We start from the raw sequence: 17,028 nt of genomic DNA, 5'->3' as shown, positions 1-17,028 counted from the left end.
CACACAGTGGGTGAGTTAACCCCTTTTCAGGCCTCTGTGGACCTCACCCCAACAATTTACTGAGCCCCAAGTCATCCAGGGGAAGCCCCACAAGGGAGTAGGAAGTGTCCCTCTGCCCATCTCCTGTGAGGGACCTTTTAAAGCCTCTGCGAAGCCTACCCGCCTCTCCCACCTGGGAGGGTTTTCTTGAAGGGACGGGTTCAGGGCTCCTGCCTGACTCAATCTGCATGAGTGTGGTCCCTGGGACCTGAAGCTCACTGCAAATGGAGGTGCCAGTCTGGGAGAGCAGCACTATGGCTGTGGCTTTGAGGTTCCCATAGATTCATGGTGCACCTGCCCACTGACTGAGGTGGGGGAGACACTCGGGCTGCCCCCCCTCCCCCCAGGGCCAAGGCCCTTCTGGACAGGATGGGCACTTCAATTCTGTGCCTGGAGACATGACGCTGCCAGATGGGTGCGTGGGTGCAGTTCTAGGCCCCTTCCTCGAGTCCAGGGCAGAGGCTGACGCTGGGCCAGGGGCTGACACCCGGCTCTTCCCCAGAGTTGGGGGTGAAGGTGCCAGGAGAGGAGAGGGGGATGAAAGAGCAGCCACTGCACAGGCCCTGCAAGGCACCCTCAGGCTGGCGCCCCGGCTGCCAGAGTGTAGGGTGCTGGCCCATGCTGCCCTCTGCTGGACACACAGGGTCACTGCGGTCAGCCAGAAGGCCCGCTCCTGGGAAGAGGCTGCAGACAAAAGGTCCTGGCAAAGCACATTTTATTGTGGCCCTGAGGTCTGGGCTCTTTCCTCAGGCAAACTGGAGAGTTGGGGTGAGAGTTTCCTGTGTTCAACCCCCAACACCTGCATCACGTTCAGACTCAGATGGAGGGGGTTTGGGGGGGTAGCACCCCCGAGGCTGGTGGTCACTCTGCAGGGTGGTCTCACTGGTTCTCATGATGGAGGCTCGTCATTTCTTGGATCCCGGCTTTTTAGGTTTGGGTGTGATGTTGGCCTATGGAGAGAAGAGACGGCTCCAGTCTCCCCTTCCTGCTTTCCAGAGGACCTACCCCCCAAAGGAGGTCCAGCCCCTACTGCTCAGTACTCACCTTTCTCATAGGGCTCTTGTCTTTAGGTCTGCAGTGGGGGTGGTTGGGCAAGGAGTGGGGGTGGGGTGGAAAGAGAACACTCAGCCTGATGCCAGGAACCCGCCGGTGCCCACTCCTGGGAGCAGGGTGCAGCCAGGGAGGGGGACTGTGGGTCCAGCGCCCCACCTTGCCTGCCAGGACCTCTTTGACTCTTTTTAAACAGGATGTTTTTTCCTCTCAGCCTTCCATCTGCTTCCTTTTATTTATCACAAATATGCCTTTTTTATTATAGAAGTAATGTTAACCACGTGGCACAAAATATAGCAAACGGAATAAATGACTATTTTTTCTACCTCTCACCAATATTAACGGTTTGGTGTATTTCCTTTCAGGATTTTTGTTTGTTTCTTTCTAAATACATCTGAGATAAAATGAACAGTGAGAGACTATCCTGTTCTTTTAATTCTTTAAACAGTTTCCAGGTTGCTCTCTTCTCTCCGGGCATTAGGGAACCTCCAGGGAGAAGATGTGACACGGCTTATTACTGTGATGTCGGTGGACATTTAGGCTGCTTCCATGTCCCACTATTATTTGAATGAAGCGATAGTTTCTTAGAGCATGTAACTCATATGCTGTCTTGGAGGGCATCCTTAGAAAGAAACTTATAAGTGGAATTAGGTCAGAAGATAACAACAATTTAGTGCTTTTCAAAAAGGCTGTGCCCCCTGGTGGCAGCCCCCTCGTGTGCCTGGCTTCCCTGGGCAGCTCTCGTGAAGACACACATGCACACAGACACACACACACGCACGACGCACACACATGCACGCACGCACGCATGCACACACAGGTACTCCCTATTATTTCCAGCACATGCATCTCAGCTAAGTTAATAGATGAAGGGCGTTACCTCACTGCCTCGTCTTTTTCCATCCTTTTCTTCTGAGGAGCAAAACGTGCATTATTAGGAGAGTTAGGGTGAGGCCCAGGGCTGAACCGACTCCCACTGAGGGCTTGGCTTGGGGGGGGCTCCCGCGTCCTGCCTGCTGCCTGAGGAGCCCTGAGCATCCTGCTCTCACCTTGGCGAGGTTTGCCTGCTTCTGGGGCGCCAGCCTCTTGGTGTGTCTGACAGGGGCCTCCTCCTCCAGGACATCTGTGTCCTCCTCCTCCTCCTCTGCCTCCTCCTCCTCTTCCTCCTCCTCCTCCTCCCAGGACAGGTCTGAGGTGTCTGCGATGGCACGAGAAAGGCTTCTACACTACAGGTGCCACCTGGGTCCATCCCTGGGCTCTTGCTGGGGACCTGCTCTGGGGAAGCCGCGCGGGGAGCAGTGCCCACCTGTGTGCAGCCCTTCCGGCCTCCCTGACCAGGTGGAGGCTGAAGTGGGGGACCCAGGATGGCTCCAGAGGGTGGGAGGAGGCAGAGGAGCCACACTGGAAGGGGTGGGGGTGGAGGTGAGAGTGGGTGCTGTGTGACGGGGCAGGATGGGGAATCAGCAGCTGAGGAATTCAGATCTTGTCCTAAGGGTAGTGGAACCTGGAAGGGTTTGGGGCAGGAGAGGGTCCCTGATGGTGATGGGCCAGTTTGAGGGGTGGTAAGAGTGGCTGGCACCCCAATTTACTGGGGACCAAGTTACCAGCACAGCCAAAGCTTCCAGTAGTCGACACTGAAGTCAGGGTCTATACTAGACGTGACACCTCGTGTTTTGCTTGAGCATCTGACTTATTCTCACAACTACAGTTTGAAAATGAGCCAGTCGTACCCCACCAAGAATGTGGTGGGGAGGTGAAGACGGGGCCAGAAGCCCGCGCAGGGCCTCCCAGTCCAAGCTAGAGGCAATGCTTTGCCTTTGGGCAATCTCCCTGATAGCTCAAGGTACCTCAGTGGTTTGTTTTTTTTTTTTTTAGATTTATTTTATTTGTGCTTACAAGAGCTGGGTTACAGGCCAGAGTTGCAGAGGGGGTGTGTGTGAGAGGATTCACCAGAGACACAGTGGGGAACAGAATAGGCAGACTGACCGAAGTACACTGCTGAGGGGAGCAGCAGGTGAGTCAGGAGAGGTCTCCTGCGCCATGTGGGTAGCTCCCTGGCCGGGGATGGAACTCATGCCACAGTGGCTGCAGATAGCTTCACATTGCTGAGACTTAACCCCTTGTGCCACCAGGGAGGCCCAGGTCCTCAATGTTTGACGGGCCCTGAAGGAGGCACCCTGCTGTCAGACCTTTTCCAGCTCCAGACTGGGACTTACCATAACTTTCCAGGCCACTGAGGAACACGGGTCCGGAGCCGGCCCGGAGCTGAAAGGTGACTAGAGGGGAAAATTCCAGCCCTGTGGTGATGACCTGCAGGGGAGGGACGTGGGGCAGAAGCAGAGGGCACAGGTCACTCAGGCCTGGCACCTGGGGGGTGGCCTCTGGCAGGAATGCTCAGTTTATTCCCCAAACTCCACGCACACACTTCCCAGCTTCTCAGGCCCCTAGATCTTCCTGCTGAGGTGAGCTCTGTTGAAGGAGAATGCAAATCTGATCAATGGTCACAGCTGGGCTTCCCAGCAAGGGGCAGCTTGTACCTAGGGAAGTCTGGCTGCTACAGGTGAACTGTGTTCCCCCTAGCTCCTGTGTTGAAGCCCTGACTCTGGGATTTGGAGACAAGGCCTGTGGGGGATCCTGAGTGTGGGCCCTCAGGATGGGATTGATGACTTTCTAGGAAGAAAGAATTTCTGCTCTTGATCTCCTCCTGAGGCCATACGGAGAAGGAGGCTGTCTATAAGCCAGGAAGAGGGCCCTGACCAGAACCCCACTGCGCTGGCACCCCAACCTCAGACTTCTAGCCTCATGCACCTTGAGGAAATAAAGAACTGCTGTTCAAGTCACCCACTCGGTGATGTTTTGTTACAGCAGCCTGAGCCAACTAAGAAATGAATCAAATGAGGTAAGCAGATGCAAAGTTGTACGTAAGACGCCACCTTGGTCTTGTAAGCAGTGAAGAAATGAAGCAGAAGGAAGCTTAGTGATACACTCAAGTGCTGATGTAAAGCTCCAATGGATGGCGTGTATCTTCTTTATGCTTTTCCAAACGTCCCAAATGTTCTAGAATAACAATGACACTCATGTATTAAGTCCTTAACATGTGCCAGGCCTCATGCTAAGTGTTTTACCTGCTTCTCCCTTTGACTCTTCACAACAAGCCCACAAAGGAGGTGCTGTTACCTTACAGAGGGGAAAACTGAGGGCTGGGAGAGTTGAACATAGAGCCTCTGGGTCAGACAGGAAGCAGATAAGTGAAAACTGAAACTCTGCGACCACAAACACCAAGAAATGCTGGATAAAAAGCGATCTGATGTTTTCACTGCCTGGCTGAAAGAGTGTGACAGAAAGTCCTGCGCTCAGAGATAAAGGGGTGTGGATGAGCTGATGCCCTGGAAGGGAAGTGCACTTGTGAGCAGCTGGTGCTTGAGGTGTCGCTCCCACTGGGCTCAGGAGTGAGGCCCCTCAAAGGACTGACTCTCTGTAGAAAGACCCTGGAGAGGGAACTATTAGACCCCAACTAGAAATTACCCCCATCAGAGGAGGGAGATGGGAGAGGCAGGAAAGGAGTCTCTGGTGAGAACCCAGCTTTGCGCTTGTATCAAGTCTCAATTTACTCGCCAAGCCAAGTTTTTACTTACTACAAGCCAAGAGATCTGTAGAAAACCCTAGGCTTGTGAGATCCTGGGGGCCAAGGGCAGAACCAAACATGAAACCGCTCTGTTGGGGTACTCTCTGTTCTCTCGCACGCAGAATTCTTCTGGAGAAAAAGAAACAACTGCTCTGAAGACAACTCCAGATCCAAAATTACAAAACACACAAGCAACGATCCTGCTGGAGTCAGCAGAAAGGAACAGAACGACAGCAGACGAGAACCACCAAGAGCGGGAGAGATGAGACCAGCCATCTAGGCCACTGTGAAGTAAGGTTGATGAGAGTCAAATAATATAAAAAAATGAGAACTGCAGAACAAAAGATTATGAAAAAGTAGAACCAAATGCAATTTCTAGACATGAAAATAAGCATTGAAATACATGGTACAAATGGTGAAAAGCAGAAAAAAGCAGTTGAAGCAAGGAATCAGGAACCTGGAATAGTGCTGGCAGGAAATCACACAGGATGCAGGAGAGAGAGAGCGAGAGAGCGAGAGAGAGCGAGAGAGAGCGAGAGAGCGAGAAAGAGAGAGAGAGAGAGAGAGAGAGAGAGAGAGAGGAGAGAGAGAGAGAGAGAGAGAGAGAGATTAACGGGATGTGAATGTGAAGTTGCGGTATGGAGGAAGAGCAGGAGGGCCAAGATGCCCAAAGAGGGTAAGGGACTAGAGACTGGAGTCAGAATTCATGGGGATTCTAGCGAAGTGTTTTCCAGAAATGATCAAAGACACAGCTGCAGGAAACCTAAGTCCCGAACAGATAAATAACATTAAATCTGCTATAGAGGGCAGTGTAGAGATAAAAACAAAGAGATTATGTTAAAATAAACCAGAGAAGAAAGATATTTGTCAAAAAAGGAACAATAGCCAGACAGACTAAGGATTTCGACAGCATCAGAAATCAGTGGAATAGAAAAACATTTCAGTTTTGAGGGCAACTACCCACCCAGCAGTATAAACACAGGGAGGGTAAGATATTTCTAGGCAAGACCCAAGTAAGCTCACTACTCCTGGATCTACTAAAGGGTGTTTCAGGAAGATGGCAGTTAAATTGAGAAGGAAGAAACAGGGGCAAACAGAAGTGGTACGCAATACAACTGGCAAACAGAAAAGAATCAATGTCACTGGACCTCCCTGGTGGTGCAAGGAGTTAAGACGCAACCTATGAAGCTATCCGCACCCACTGGGGCACGAGTTCGAGCCCCAGCCAGGGAGCTACCCACATGGCGCAGCAGATCTCTCCTGTCTCACCCGCTGCTCCCCTCAGCAGTGTATTTCAGTCAATCTGCTTGTTCTGTTCCCCACTCTGTCTCTGGTGAATCCTCTCATCCCCCACACCTCTGGCCTATACTCCAGTTCTTGTATGCATAAATAAATAAATCTCTAAAAAAAAATCAATGTCACTGTCAAGTAAAATAGTGTTGGTGACGACTAGTACTGACAGGGTTGAATCCCCAGATGACAACATGTACATTAAGAAGAGGGTAGTTAGAAAAGCTCCCTGGATTATTTGGGAGGGATTAAATATTTTTTTTGGTCATTGGTCATACAAGATTGTTAAAAAATTAAGGATAACCAATAAAATTAGAAATTCTATAATTTCCAAACCAGTACAAAGGGGGAAAGAAAATTTTAATCATCTAATAAAAGGGAAGAGCTCCCAAAATTAAAAGTAAAAAAAATTAGAAGCACAGAATACATGCTATAAGTTTATATATATATATATACACACACACACATACTGTCACAAGAAATATAAACAGACTATACCAGCCAGATAGATTGAAATCAGATTTAGCTGTACACTGCTTACAAGTTACACACCTAAAACATAAAAAGAGAAATTTGGAAGAGATGGAAATACATATGCCAGATGAGGCAGAGGCTTCCCATTCCTTACCCAATATTCCTTCTTCCATAACTGTGCCCTGATAGTATTCAAATCTTTACACAAAGGCTGTATCCCTTAATTTCTTTTGTAGTTAGCTGCAACCATCTTACTAGTTTCCAGACCAATGAGTCTTTTTTTTTTTTTTTTTTTTTTTAAATAGAGGCATGTTTTATTTATTTATTTGTTTGTTCATTTGTTTATACATGCACTGGGCACAGTCAGAAGCGCGGGAGGGTGAGAGAATTCACCAGAGCCAGAGCGGGGAGCAGAGCAGGCAGAAGGACCGAAGGACACCGCTGAGGGGAGCAGCGGGCGGCAGAAGAGGTCCGCGCGCCATGCGGGACCCTCCTCCGGTGGCTGGGGAGCAGCCGGGGATCGAACCGGCGCGGCAGAGGCCGCGGGCAGCTTCGCAACCCAGCGCCCAACCGCTGCGCCACCGGGGAAGCCCCAGACCAATGAGTCTTAAGCAAAATTTGGTGGGTGTGAAGACTCCTTAAAGGGTGGACAGAGAACTAAGAAAAACCCCTTGGGTCTTTCTTTACTTCTTCTTTCCTATAATCTTAAGTGAAGAAATGAGGGCTGGAGCTGCGGCAGCCTTCCTGGACTGTAAGGTGATCCTGCGGGCTGATGCTCTGCACAAAGGATCAGAGAAAGGTAAGGGGAGACTTGGTCCTAACCACCAAGTCACCTCGCCAGCCCTGGGCTGTTCATCTCTGGACTTCCATGCAAGACAGAAACAAACCTCTGATTTATTTAGGCTCTGTAGTTGGGTCTCTGGTTCTGCAGTCATTTATGATTAACGTGAAAATGAAGTTAGTTGTACCATCTGGTGAGGGATGCTCATAATGGGGAGGCTATGTATGTGTGGGGGTGGGAGAGATAAGGGAAATCTGTACCTTTTCAATTTCATTATAATCCCAAAACTGCTCTAAAAAAATAAACTCCTAAAATAAAATGAAGCTGGTTGTATTTGTTATAGTTATGTTTGGTAACAAATGACAGAAAACTAGCAGTAACTTACATAAGACAGAAGCTTATTTTTTTCACGTAACTAAGTCCAGATAAAGCAGTTAACTGTGGGGCTGCTCAGCCACCAGGGATCCAGGCTCTCTGTACTGCCTCATTCCACTGTCTTCAGTACATGCTTTCCACCTTGTGGCCCAGAATGGCTGCTCAAGTTCTTCATCAAATCCACATTCCAGGGGACAGAAAGCCGGGAGGGTCAAGAATGGTCACATAATCTCTTTAAAGACATTTTGCAGATGTTACAGATATGCTTCTTACATTCCGTTGTCCAGAACATTGTGGCCATCCTTAACTTAGAGGGAATATAGTCTTATTTTCAGTCACCCTGTGGTCAGGTAAAAGTCTTGAATTTCATTGCTATGAAATAAAGGAATACTGGATCTTGTCGGACAACTGGGAAACAAATTAATATCAGATGCCATAGACTTTAGTTCACTAAGCATTTTAGGGCTAAAGGTTACCTCATTTTTTAAAAAATCCATTAATAAGAAGATAATTCTGTGAATTCTGTGCACCAACAGCATAGTCTAAACACACATAACGCCACAGCTGTGGCATTGGTGGGGGGCGGGGTGTGGGGACAGACACATGGGGAAACAGAAGACCTAGAACTAGACCCATGCAAATACATGCAACTGCAAAGCTGTGAAATCAGTTAGATGGATGAGAAGGATAGTTTTTTCAAGAAATGGTGCTGGAGCAAATGACATCTATAGGCAAGGAAATGAAACGTCACTGAAATCGTGTACCTTACACAAAAACTAACTCAAAATGAATCACTACTTAAATTTGAAACATAAAACTTTTGGGCAAAAAGCATGGAAACTTTTCATGATCTCATCCTAGGCAGAATTCTTGGACTTGACACCACAATCGTAAAAGGAAAAATGGAAGAAAAGTACCTCATCGAAAAACCAAAAATTCATACTGTAAAAGTTCATGTGAAGAGGACAAAAAGACAAGTTATAGACCAAGGGAAAAACATTTTCAAACCATCTATTTGACAAAGCACCAGTAGCTAGAATATATAAAGAACCATCGATACTCAGCAGTAACAAACAATCCAGTCCAAAAGTGGTTAAAGGACATGAGAAGACATTTTACTGAATTTAACCCCAAACTGGGGTTAACCCCATTTAACCCAAAACTGGGGTTATTATCAGCCTAATTTCCCCACAGATGAATGGATGAACTGTGGTGTGTCTACAGCATGGACTACTACTCAGTAATGAAAAGAACACACAGAGCAACATGGATGAATCTCTAGGGAATTATGCTGAGTGAAAAATAAAAGCCAATTTCAAAACAGTCACATAAATATGATTCTATTTATATGACTATGGTTGCCTGTGGTTAGGGGCAGAGGAGGGAGCAGGAGGGCAGTTGGTGCAGTTTTTAAAGGGGCAACGTGCAGGATCCCTGTTGTGTTGGAACTCCAGTATCTTGGCTATGGTGGTGGATATAGGAACTCCAGTATCTTGGCTATGGTGGTGGGTATAGGAAATTGGGTGACAGAATCATCTAGAACAAGATCCCTGGGTTGTATCAATTGTTGACCTCTAGATTGCCATGTTATTACAAAATGTTACCTTTGGGAAAACTGGACAAAAGGCACAGAGATCTCTCAGTATTATTTCTCATAGCTCATGTGAATCTATAATTACCAAAAAATTCAATTAAAAAATAAAGATATATAAAGCAAACAAAATTATAAGCATAATCCACTGAACATTTACAATAGTAAGTTTAACACATCTTCTTGGTAATTGATAGATCAGGGAGACACACACATATACATATGCGTGTGTGTGTTTGAACACAATAAGCCTAATGTAGCTTATATAGCATATGTAGAGACACAAGTTATTACAATAATGGCACAAAGAAAGGAGGTGGAATATGAAATATGCTGTAGTTAGATTCTATACATGAAATGGTAAAATATTATATGAAGACAGATTGTTGTAAGTTAAAGATGCATATTGTAAACTCTGGAGCAACCACTAAAAATAAGAGGTGAGGTATAACTGGGCATGAAAATGTAACTATAAAAGTTACTTAGTTAATCCAAAAAAAGCATAAAAAAGAGGGCAAAAAGAACACATATGAGACAATAGAAAAACAATTAGCAAGATGATTTAAACCCAATCTTGTTAGTAATTATATTCATAATTTTTTTAAAATCTACAATTCCTCTAAATCCCAGATTTCTTGTCTCTAAAAGCTTTTTTTTTAAAAAAAGATTTATTCATTCATGCATACAAGAACTGGGGTACAGGCCAGATACGTGGCAGGGTGAGAGGATTCACCAGAGACAGAGTGAGGAGCAGAACAGGCAGACTGACTGAAATACACTGCTGAGGGGAGCAGCGGGCAAGACAGGAGAGGTCTGCCGTGCTATGTGGGACCCTCGCCGGCCAGCCGGGATTGAACCTGTGCTGCAGAGGCTGCGGACAGCTTCACAGCGCTGTGCTCAACCGCCTGCGCCACCAGGGGAGGCCCATAATTATATTCATAATTAATAGTATAAAGACTAATTAAAAAGCATGTATAATCAGATGGGATTAAATAAACACTCAATTATATGCTATCCAAATGACACTTTATAGCGAAGACACAGAAGTTAAAAGTAAAATGATAGTGAAAGAATAGGGAAACACACCACACAAATATTCTTTTTTTTTTTTTTTTTTTTTTTTTTTACCACACAAATATTCTAATGAATAAAGAGCTAGACTGCCTATTACTAATCAGTAAACTTCTGAATACTTACAAGGATAAAGAAGAATATTTTATAATGAAAAAGATCAATCAATCAAGAGGATATAATAATTCTAGAAAAGTACATGCCTCAAAAACTGATAAATGAAAGGAGAAATAGAGAAAGTTACAATTATTAGTGAAGTTGCCAGCACTCTTCTCTCAGTAATTAATAGATCAACTGGGAGAAAATGAGGACGGTTATAGAAGACTCACAAAACTACCAAACCAGCTTGGTATAATTTACATTTATAGAGCAATACACCCAACAACAGGAAAGCATACACTCTTTAAATGAAATCTTCACCAACATAGACTATATTAAGGGCCATAAAACAAGTCACAACATAGCTTAGACTGAAAACATATAGAACATGTGCTCAGATTACAATGGAGTTAAACTAGAAATCAATTAAAGAATTTTAGAAATGTTGTAATTATTTGGAAGTTAAAAAAAAATACACACGTTTCTAAAAATCCCAGGAGTTGAAGAGGGAAAATTAGAACATAATTTGTGGCTTGTACTTCTGGTATTGAATCTAATAAACTATTGTCTATGGCCATACCACCCAGAACATGCCCAATCTGGTCTGAATCTAAGAAACTATTGCCTAGCCCTCGGTCATAAAGATTAACTCCTGAAAACTATAAAATATTGCTGGGAAAAGTTAAAGAGTAAACAAAGAAATACATCATATTTAATAATTGACAACTCAAAATTGTTAAGATGTCAGTTTACCCCCCCAAAAAAATTTATAGATTCAATATACTCTATCAAAATTCCAGAAGACTGATTTTTAACAAAAGCCAGTTCTGAAATTTATATGGAAATGCTAAGCACCTAAAGTTTCCAACATAACTTTGGGAAAGAATAATGAAGTTGAAGAATTTACACTATGTTAATACTATGAAACTACTATAATCAAATCAGTCTTACTGAAATAAGGGCAAATACATAAATCAATGAAACAGAATGGAGTATAGGAACACATGCGCACACATATGGTCAATTGATCTTTTTGCAAAAATACTAAGGTAATTGCATAAAGGTATTCAAAATGGTTAAAAAAATTACTCCATATGATGCAAAAATTATTTTGAAATGGATCAAAGACAAATATAAGGCTAAAACAATATTTCTAGAAGAAAACACTTGTGACCTTAATTTTGTCAATGATTTCTTACAACACCAAAAGGATGCACTCATAAAAGGAAGATGTGTTAGAATGGATTTTATCAAAATTCAAAGCTCATGCTCTCAAAAAAACACTATTATGAAAAGGCAAGTCATGTACTAGGAAAAAATATTTTAAATAAATACATTTTTTAAAGATGTATTTATTTATGCATATAAAAGCTGGGCACAGACCAGAGATGTGGTGGGGGGGGTGAGAGGTTCCACCAAAGACAGAGTGGGGAACAGAACAGCTGGATTGACTGAAATACACTGCTGAGGGGAGCAGCGGGCGAGATAGGAGAGGTCTGCTGCACCATGTGGGTAGCTCCCTGGCTGGCCAGGGATCAAACTCGTGCTACAGAGGCTGTAGATTGCTTCATAGTGCGGTGCTTAACTCCTTGCACCACCTGGGAGGCCCTTAAATAAATATTTTTGATAAAGCACTTATGTCCAAAATACATAAAGGACTTCTACAACTCAAAGTAAGAGTAACTCTTATTTAAAAAAACGGGCAAGACATCTAAAGAGCAGATTTTATAAAAGAGGATATACAACTGACCAAAAACCAAGATAGTTAACATCAGTCAAAAAGGAAATATAAATAAAAACCACAAAAAGATGGTATAATATATGTATGAGAATGTTGACATTAAGAAAATTAACAATATAAGAGTGGTGAGGATGTGGAACAACTGCATTTCCCATACAGGTGGGAATGCAAAATGGTACAGTAATTTGGAAAATAGTTTGGCAGTTTTGTATAAAGTGTTTTTTTTTTTTTTTTTTTTTTTTTTTTTTTTTGTGGAACCCTCGCCGGCGGCCGGGGAATGAACTGGCGCTGCAGAGGCTGTGGGCAGCCTCGCAGCCCAGCGCTCAACTGCTGTGCCACCAGGGGAGGCCCTGTATAAAGTTTTAATATATGCTTACTGTATAATCCATCAATTCCACTCCTGGAAATAAAAATATGTCCATACAAATACTTAAATGCAAATGTTTGCAGATTTATTTATAATAGTCTAAAATGAAATGTCTAGGGCCTCCCCTGGTGGCCTAGGCGGTTGAGCGCAGTGCTGTGAAGCTGTCCACAGCCTCAACAGTGCCAGTTCGATCCTCGCCGGCTGGTGAGGGTTCCACATGGAGTGTCAGACCTCTCCTGTTGCGCCCACTGCTCCCCTCAGCAGTGTGTTTCGTCAGTCTGCCTGTTCTGTTCCCCGCTCTGTCTCTGGTGAATTGCCTCACACTCCCGTGCATCTGGCCTGTACCCTGGTTCTTGGGTAAATAAATAAATCTTTATTAAAAAAATGAAATGTCTAACCAAAGTTATATATTCATTATTTAAACTAGTATGTTTATGTATTTATATGTGACAAATATAAATATATGTGATGTAAGTATGACATATAGTCACATGTCACTTAATGATGTCAATGCAGACCACATATACAACAGTGGTCCCATAGGCTATGCTGTGTAGTCTAACAATGAAATTGCTTATTATTTCTCAGAACTTATTTCCCATTAGTCAATGCAAATACAACCAGTTGTTGGGGATTCTGAGAAATGCATGGTTAAGCAATTTTGTCACTGTATGAACGTCACAGAGTGTGCTTACACAAATCTAAGATGACATAGCCTGGCATACTTAGGTTATAGATGGGGACCACTGCAGTATTTGTGGTTCACTGTTGACAGATACACTGTCATGTGGTACATTATTTTATATTTAGAAAAGGGACTATTACTCAGCTATGAAAAAGGAACCACTACTGTTTCACCAACAAGGATAAGTCTCAAAGCACTCTGCTAAATGAAAAAAGCCAGGCACAAGACACAGTGACTATATGATTCTGTTTAAATGAAATTCTAGGAAAGGTGAAACTGTGGTGACAGAAAGTTAATTAACTGTTGCCAGAGGCAGTTAACTTATAAAGAGGAATGAGGAAATTTCAGGGTGGGGTGACAGAAATCTCTACCTTGATTGTGGTAGTGATCATACAATTACACACAATTGTTATACATATAACAATGGAGAATGTTATTGTATGTAAATTATGTCTCAGTGAAACTGAAAAAAAAATCCTGACTCAAATGGAAACAACTGAGTAGATCTATAACTATTAAGCAAACTGCAACAGTTTAAAAATCAAGGCAGTCCCACATTGCTCATTCACTCATTTACTCACTCACTCATTACACACTGAGTTCCTACATTATACCAGGGATGACTATAAAGGAGTACAGATTTTGCAGCAACCACAACAGGCAAAGTTCCTGCTTTCTTGGAGCTTATATATTGTGTTTGGGAAGAAAGAGAGCACAAACCAAAGCTGATGCCAGTGATGGGTCCTATAAGGGGAAAAGTGATTATGGGACAGGAAAAGCAGATGCTATTGGTTCTCTGGGAAGACCTCTTCCATAAGATGACATTTGAACAAAGACTGGATTGGGGGTTACGGTGGGCAGGCACACACATGTCCCCTACATGGGGAACAGTAAAGGCAAAGACTCCAAGTCACACACAAGGAGTGTGTTTGGAGTTTTAAAAGTACAGACAAAAGAAGTTGATGTGGCTTGAGCAGGGTTAGGTAGTGGACAGTAGCAAAGGCTGCGGTCAGACAGGTTGTCAAGGGCTTTGAGGCCATGGAAGGATCTTGGCTCTGAGTGAAATGGGAAGTCATTGGCCTAAGTGTCCTAGGAGAGAAGCAACAGATCTGACTGTTTAAAAGGACTTTTCTGGCAGCTGCAGCTGTGTATACAATAGACTAGAGGTATACTAGGGAATTTTTTCTGTAAAGGGTCATATGGTAAATATTTTAGGCACACAAACCATCAGGTTTATGTCAAGACTACTCAACTCCACTGTTAGGAGTGAAACAGCCACATATAATAATATGTAAATGAAGGTGTGACTGCTTTAATAAAACCTTATTTATAAAAACAAGCCCTGGGCAAGATTTAGTGCTGTCATTTGTTTACCTTTGGAACAGACTGCAGGGATCAAGGGTGAAGGCAGGTAGATCAGCTAGGAAGTCCTGCAACAAAGTTGAGCAAGAGGTCATGGTCTTTCTAGACCAGTGTAGCAGGGAAGGGGTGAGATGTGGTCAGACTGCAGTATATTGTGAAGCAGAGCCAACAGAATTTGCTAGTGGATCAGATATGAGGAGTTAGAGAAAGAGGCTTTTGTCCTAATTGGAAGAGCAGCTATTTACTGGGAGAAGATCAGGTTTGGGAGTGGAGGAAGAGATTATAGAGAAAAAAAAAATCTGGATTTAGACAAGTTTGGATAGCTATTAAATACATCGAGTGGAACAGAGGATCTGGGGCATAAGAGCAAGAGAGCAAGGCTGTAAAATTAAGAGAAGTAAAATTAAGAGTCTTCGTTTGGATAGCTGGTTTTTAAAGCCATGGGAATGGGTGCAATTGCCCTAGGAGACATGAGGGGTCATGAGTGATTTCCATAACCAGAGGAAAAAATAGGGTTGAGGACACTTTTACAGATGTGCCTCCCGGATTAGACAGACAATCCTCCTTATACCCATCATTCCACAGCATAGGAGCTAACCTTCCTCCCTCAGTTCATGATGCCTGATACTCAAAGCAAACTAAGGAATTTATAGCCCAACCTCTTATGAGTATATAAAATCTTTAAAGTCTTAATATATCGCAAAGCAAAAAATAGAAATTTGTGATCAGATCAAGTAGTATTTATCTGAACACTGCAAAGCTTGTTGAATATAATTCTTGCGACAATTTACCACATTGAAAATTAAAGAATCCATATGACTAGCAAAGCATTTGATAACCATTCATGATTGAAGAAGTTCAAAGCCAGTTTGGGGGGACTTCCTTTACCTGACAAGTGTTATCTACCAAGCATGTGAGAGCTAATGGAGAAACATTAGAAGCATTCCTTGTAGTTTTTAACGAATGCTCTAAATGATGAGCTTTGCTCAATCAACTTCTTGTATCATAATCTGATTCAATAATTTTCATGAGCCATCTTGTTTGCATCCGTAAACTTTTTTTTTTGGTAGGACCCTTGCCTGCGGCCGGGGAACAAACTGGCGCTGCAGAGGCTGCGGGCAGCCTCGCAGCCCAGTGCTCAACTGCTGCGCCACCAGGGGAGGCCCTAGAAGTGTTCCTTTCAAAACAATTAGGAGTGAAACAAGGACTCCGTCACAATCCTTGTCTCTAGTGCTGCACCGTAGTTCCTAGCCAGTTTACTGGGATTTAAAAAAAAAAAAAAAGTTGCAAAACTGCCATTATTCATGGTGATGTTTTCCACAGAAAAACTCCAGGTAAATTACTAGAAATAAGAGAACTCCTGGTACAGTCAATCTGGGAATCATCAACAATGGCCTGTCACAAGCAGTACAATTTTAAAATGTGATATTTGAGAAGGTATTTAATTTGCCCAAGGTCACACAGCTAGTAAAGGGTGAATAGACACGGGGGTCTGCCTGCAAGCTTTCAGTGATGTGACATTGGCTCTCCACTCAGAGCTCCTCCAGGAAGCCTGTACAGCCCCCACCCCAGCCCCCAAAACCCCTCTTCGTGTCCTCCCCACCCAGGTGCTGAGGCTGAGAAGGGCACGCAGCGGGCCTTCTAGACCAGCGCTGGAGGCTCACCATGGGAAGCACCGAGGCCCTAAGCGAGGCAATGATGATGGGCTTGGTCTTCTTGTCCTCCTGACCTGCTGGGGGCAGGAGCTCCACGAGGTTCATCTCCTCTTTGGCTTTCTCCCCCAAGCAAATCTGAGGAATGGTGCAAACAGACAGGATCACCTCACCAAGCCAAGGACAGAGGAGGGGCACCCTGTGCACCTGTAGGGACCAGAACGCTGCCTGCACCATCCTCCCTCTCCTGGAACCTGACGCACCATAGTCAGCAGCAGCTTACAGTCCTGCTCCCCGTCCTTCCGGGGCTTGAAGGTCCAACTTGGCTTCTCCTTGTTTAGCTCACAGCCTGTGAGGAAGGAGACAGTGGGAAGGATGAAGGGCGCCAGCCTCAGGGGAGGCTTTATCTTCTCTGCAGCCCATTCCCCAGGATGCAGCACCCCCAGCACCTCAGGTGCTCTGAGAACAGCCTCAGGCCTCACTCACCCCAGAGCAAGGCTGTTGTCGCCTTTTCGGAGGTGCAGCTGAGATTCATGTCTCTGGGCAGCCGGGAGCTGTGGAGAAGGGTGCTTGCTGTGAGGCCTGGCCTCCCACCTCTCCTGCTCTCCTGTGAGTCCAGAGCCCTCAAGCTGGCAGGCGCACCCACAGGCGCGCCCAGTGTGTTCTCTAAACCAGCTCACCCGAGCCAGAAGCTTCCACAGAGGGTACAAGGGGTGATGAGACCTGCTGCGGGGAAGGCTGCCAACAGGCCCCACTGCCCCCCCCCCCCCGCATCCTGGGGCCTGGACACAGGTACACTCATCCCCTGGGGCCAGCTCCCCACCCT

The 17,028-nt window shown here is 44.8% G+C and overlaps 1 protein-coding gene across 1 annotated transcript; it reads right to left on the bottom strand.

Moving 5' to 3' along the window:
• Positions 1-944: 944 nt before the first annotated feature.
• Positions 945-16,737, bottom strand: NPM2 (nucleophosmin/nucleoplasmin 2; the record flags this gene model as incomplete). Its single annotated transcript, XM_084245564.1, has 6 exons — positions 945-989; positions 2,139-2,287; positions 3,306-3,399; positions 16,215-16,340; positions 16,466-16,551; positions 16,689-16,737. 6 exons carry the CDS (start codon positions 16,735-16,737, stop codon positions 945-947), a joined length of 549 nt encoding a protein of 182 aa, XP_084101690.1.
• Positions 16,738-17,028: the final 291 nt, after the last annotated feature.

This window comes from Talpa europaea (genome assembly GCF_964194135.1).
Source record: "Talpa europaea genome assembly, chromosome: 10".
NCBI lineage: Eukaryota > Metazoa > Chordata > Mammalia > Eulipotyphla > Talpidae > Talpa > Talpa europaea.
Note: the sequence above shows the minus strand (reverse complement) of the source record. Positions and strands in the feature narration are given on the sequence as shown.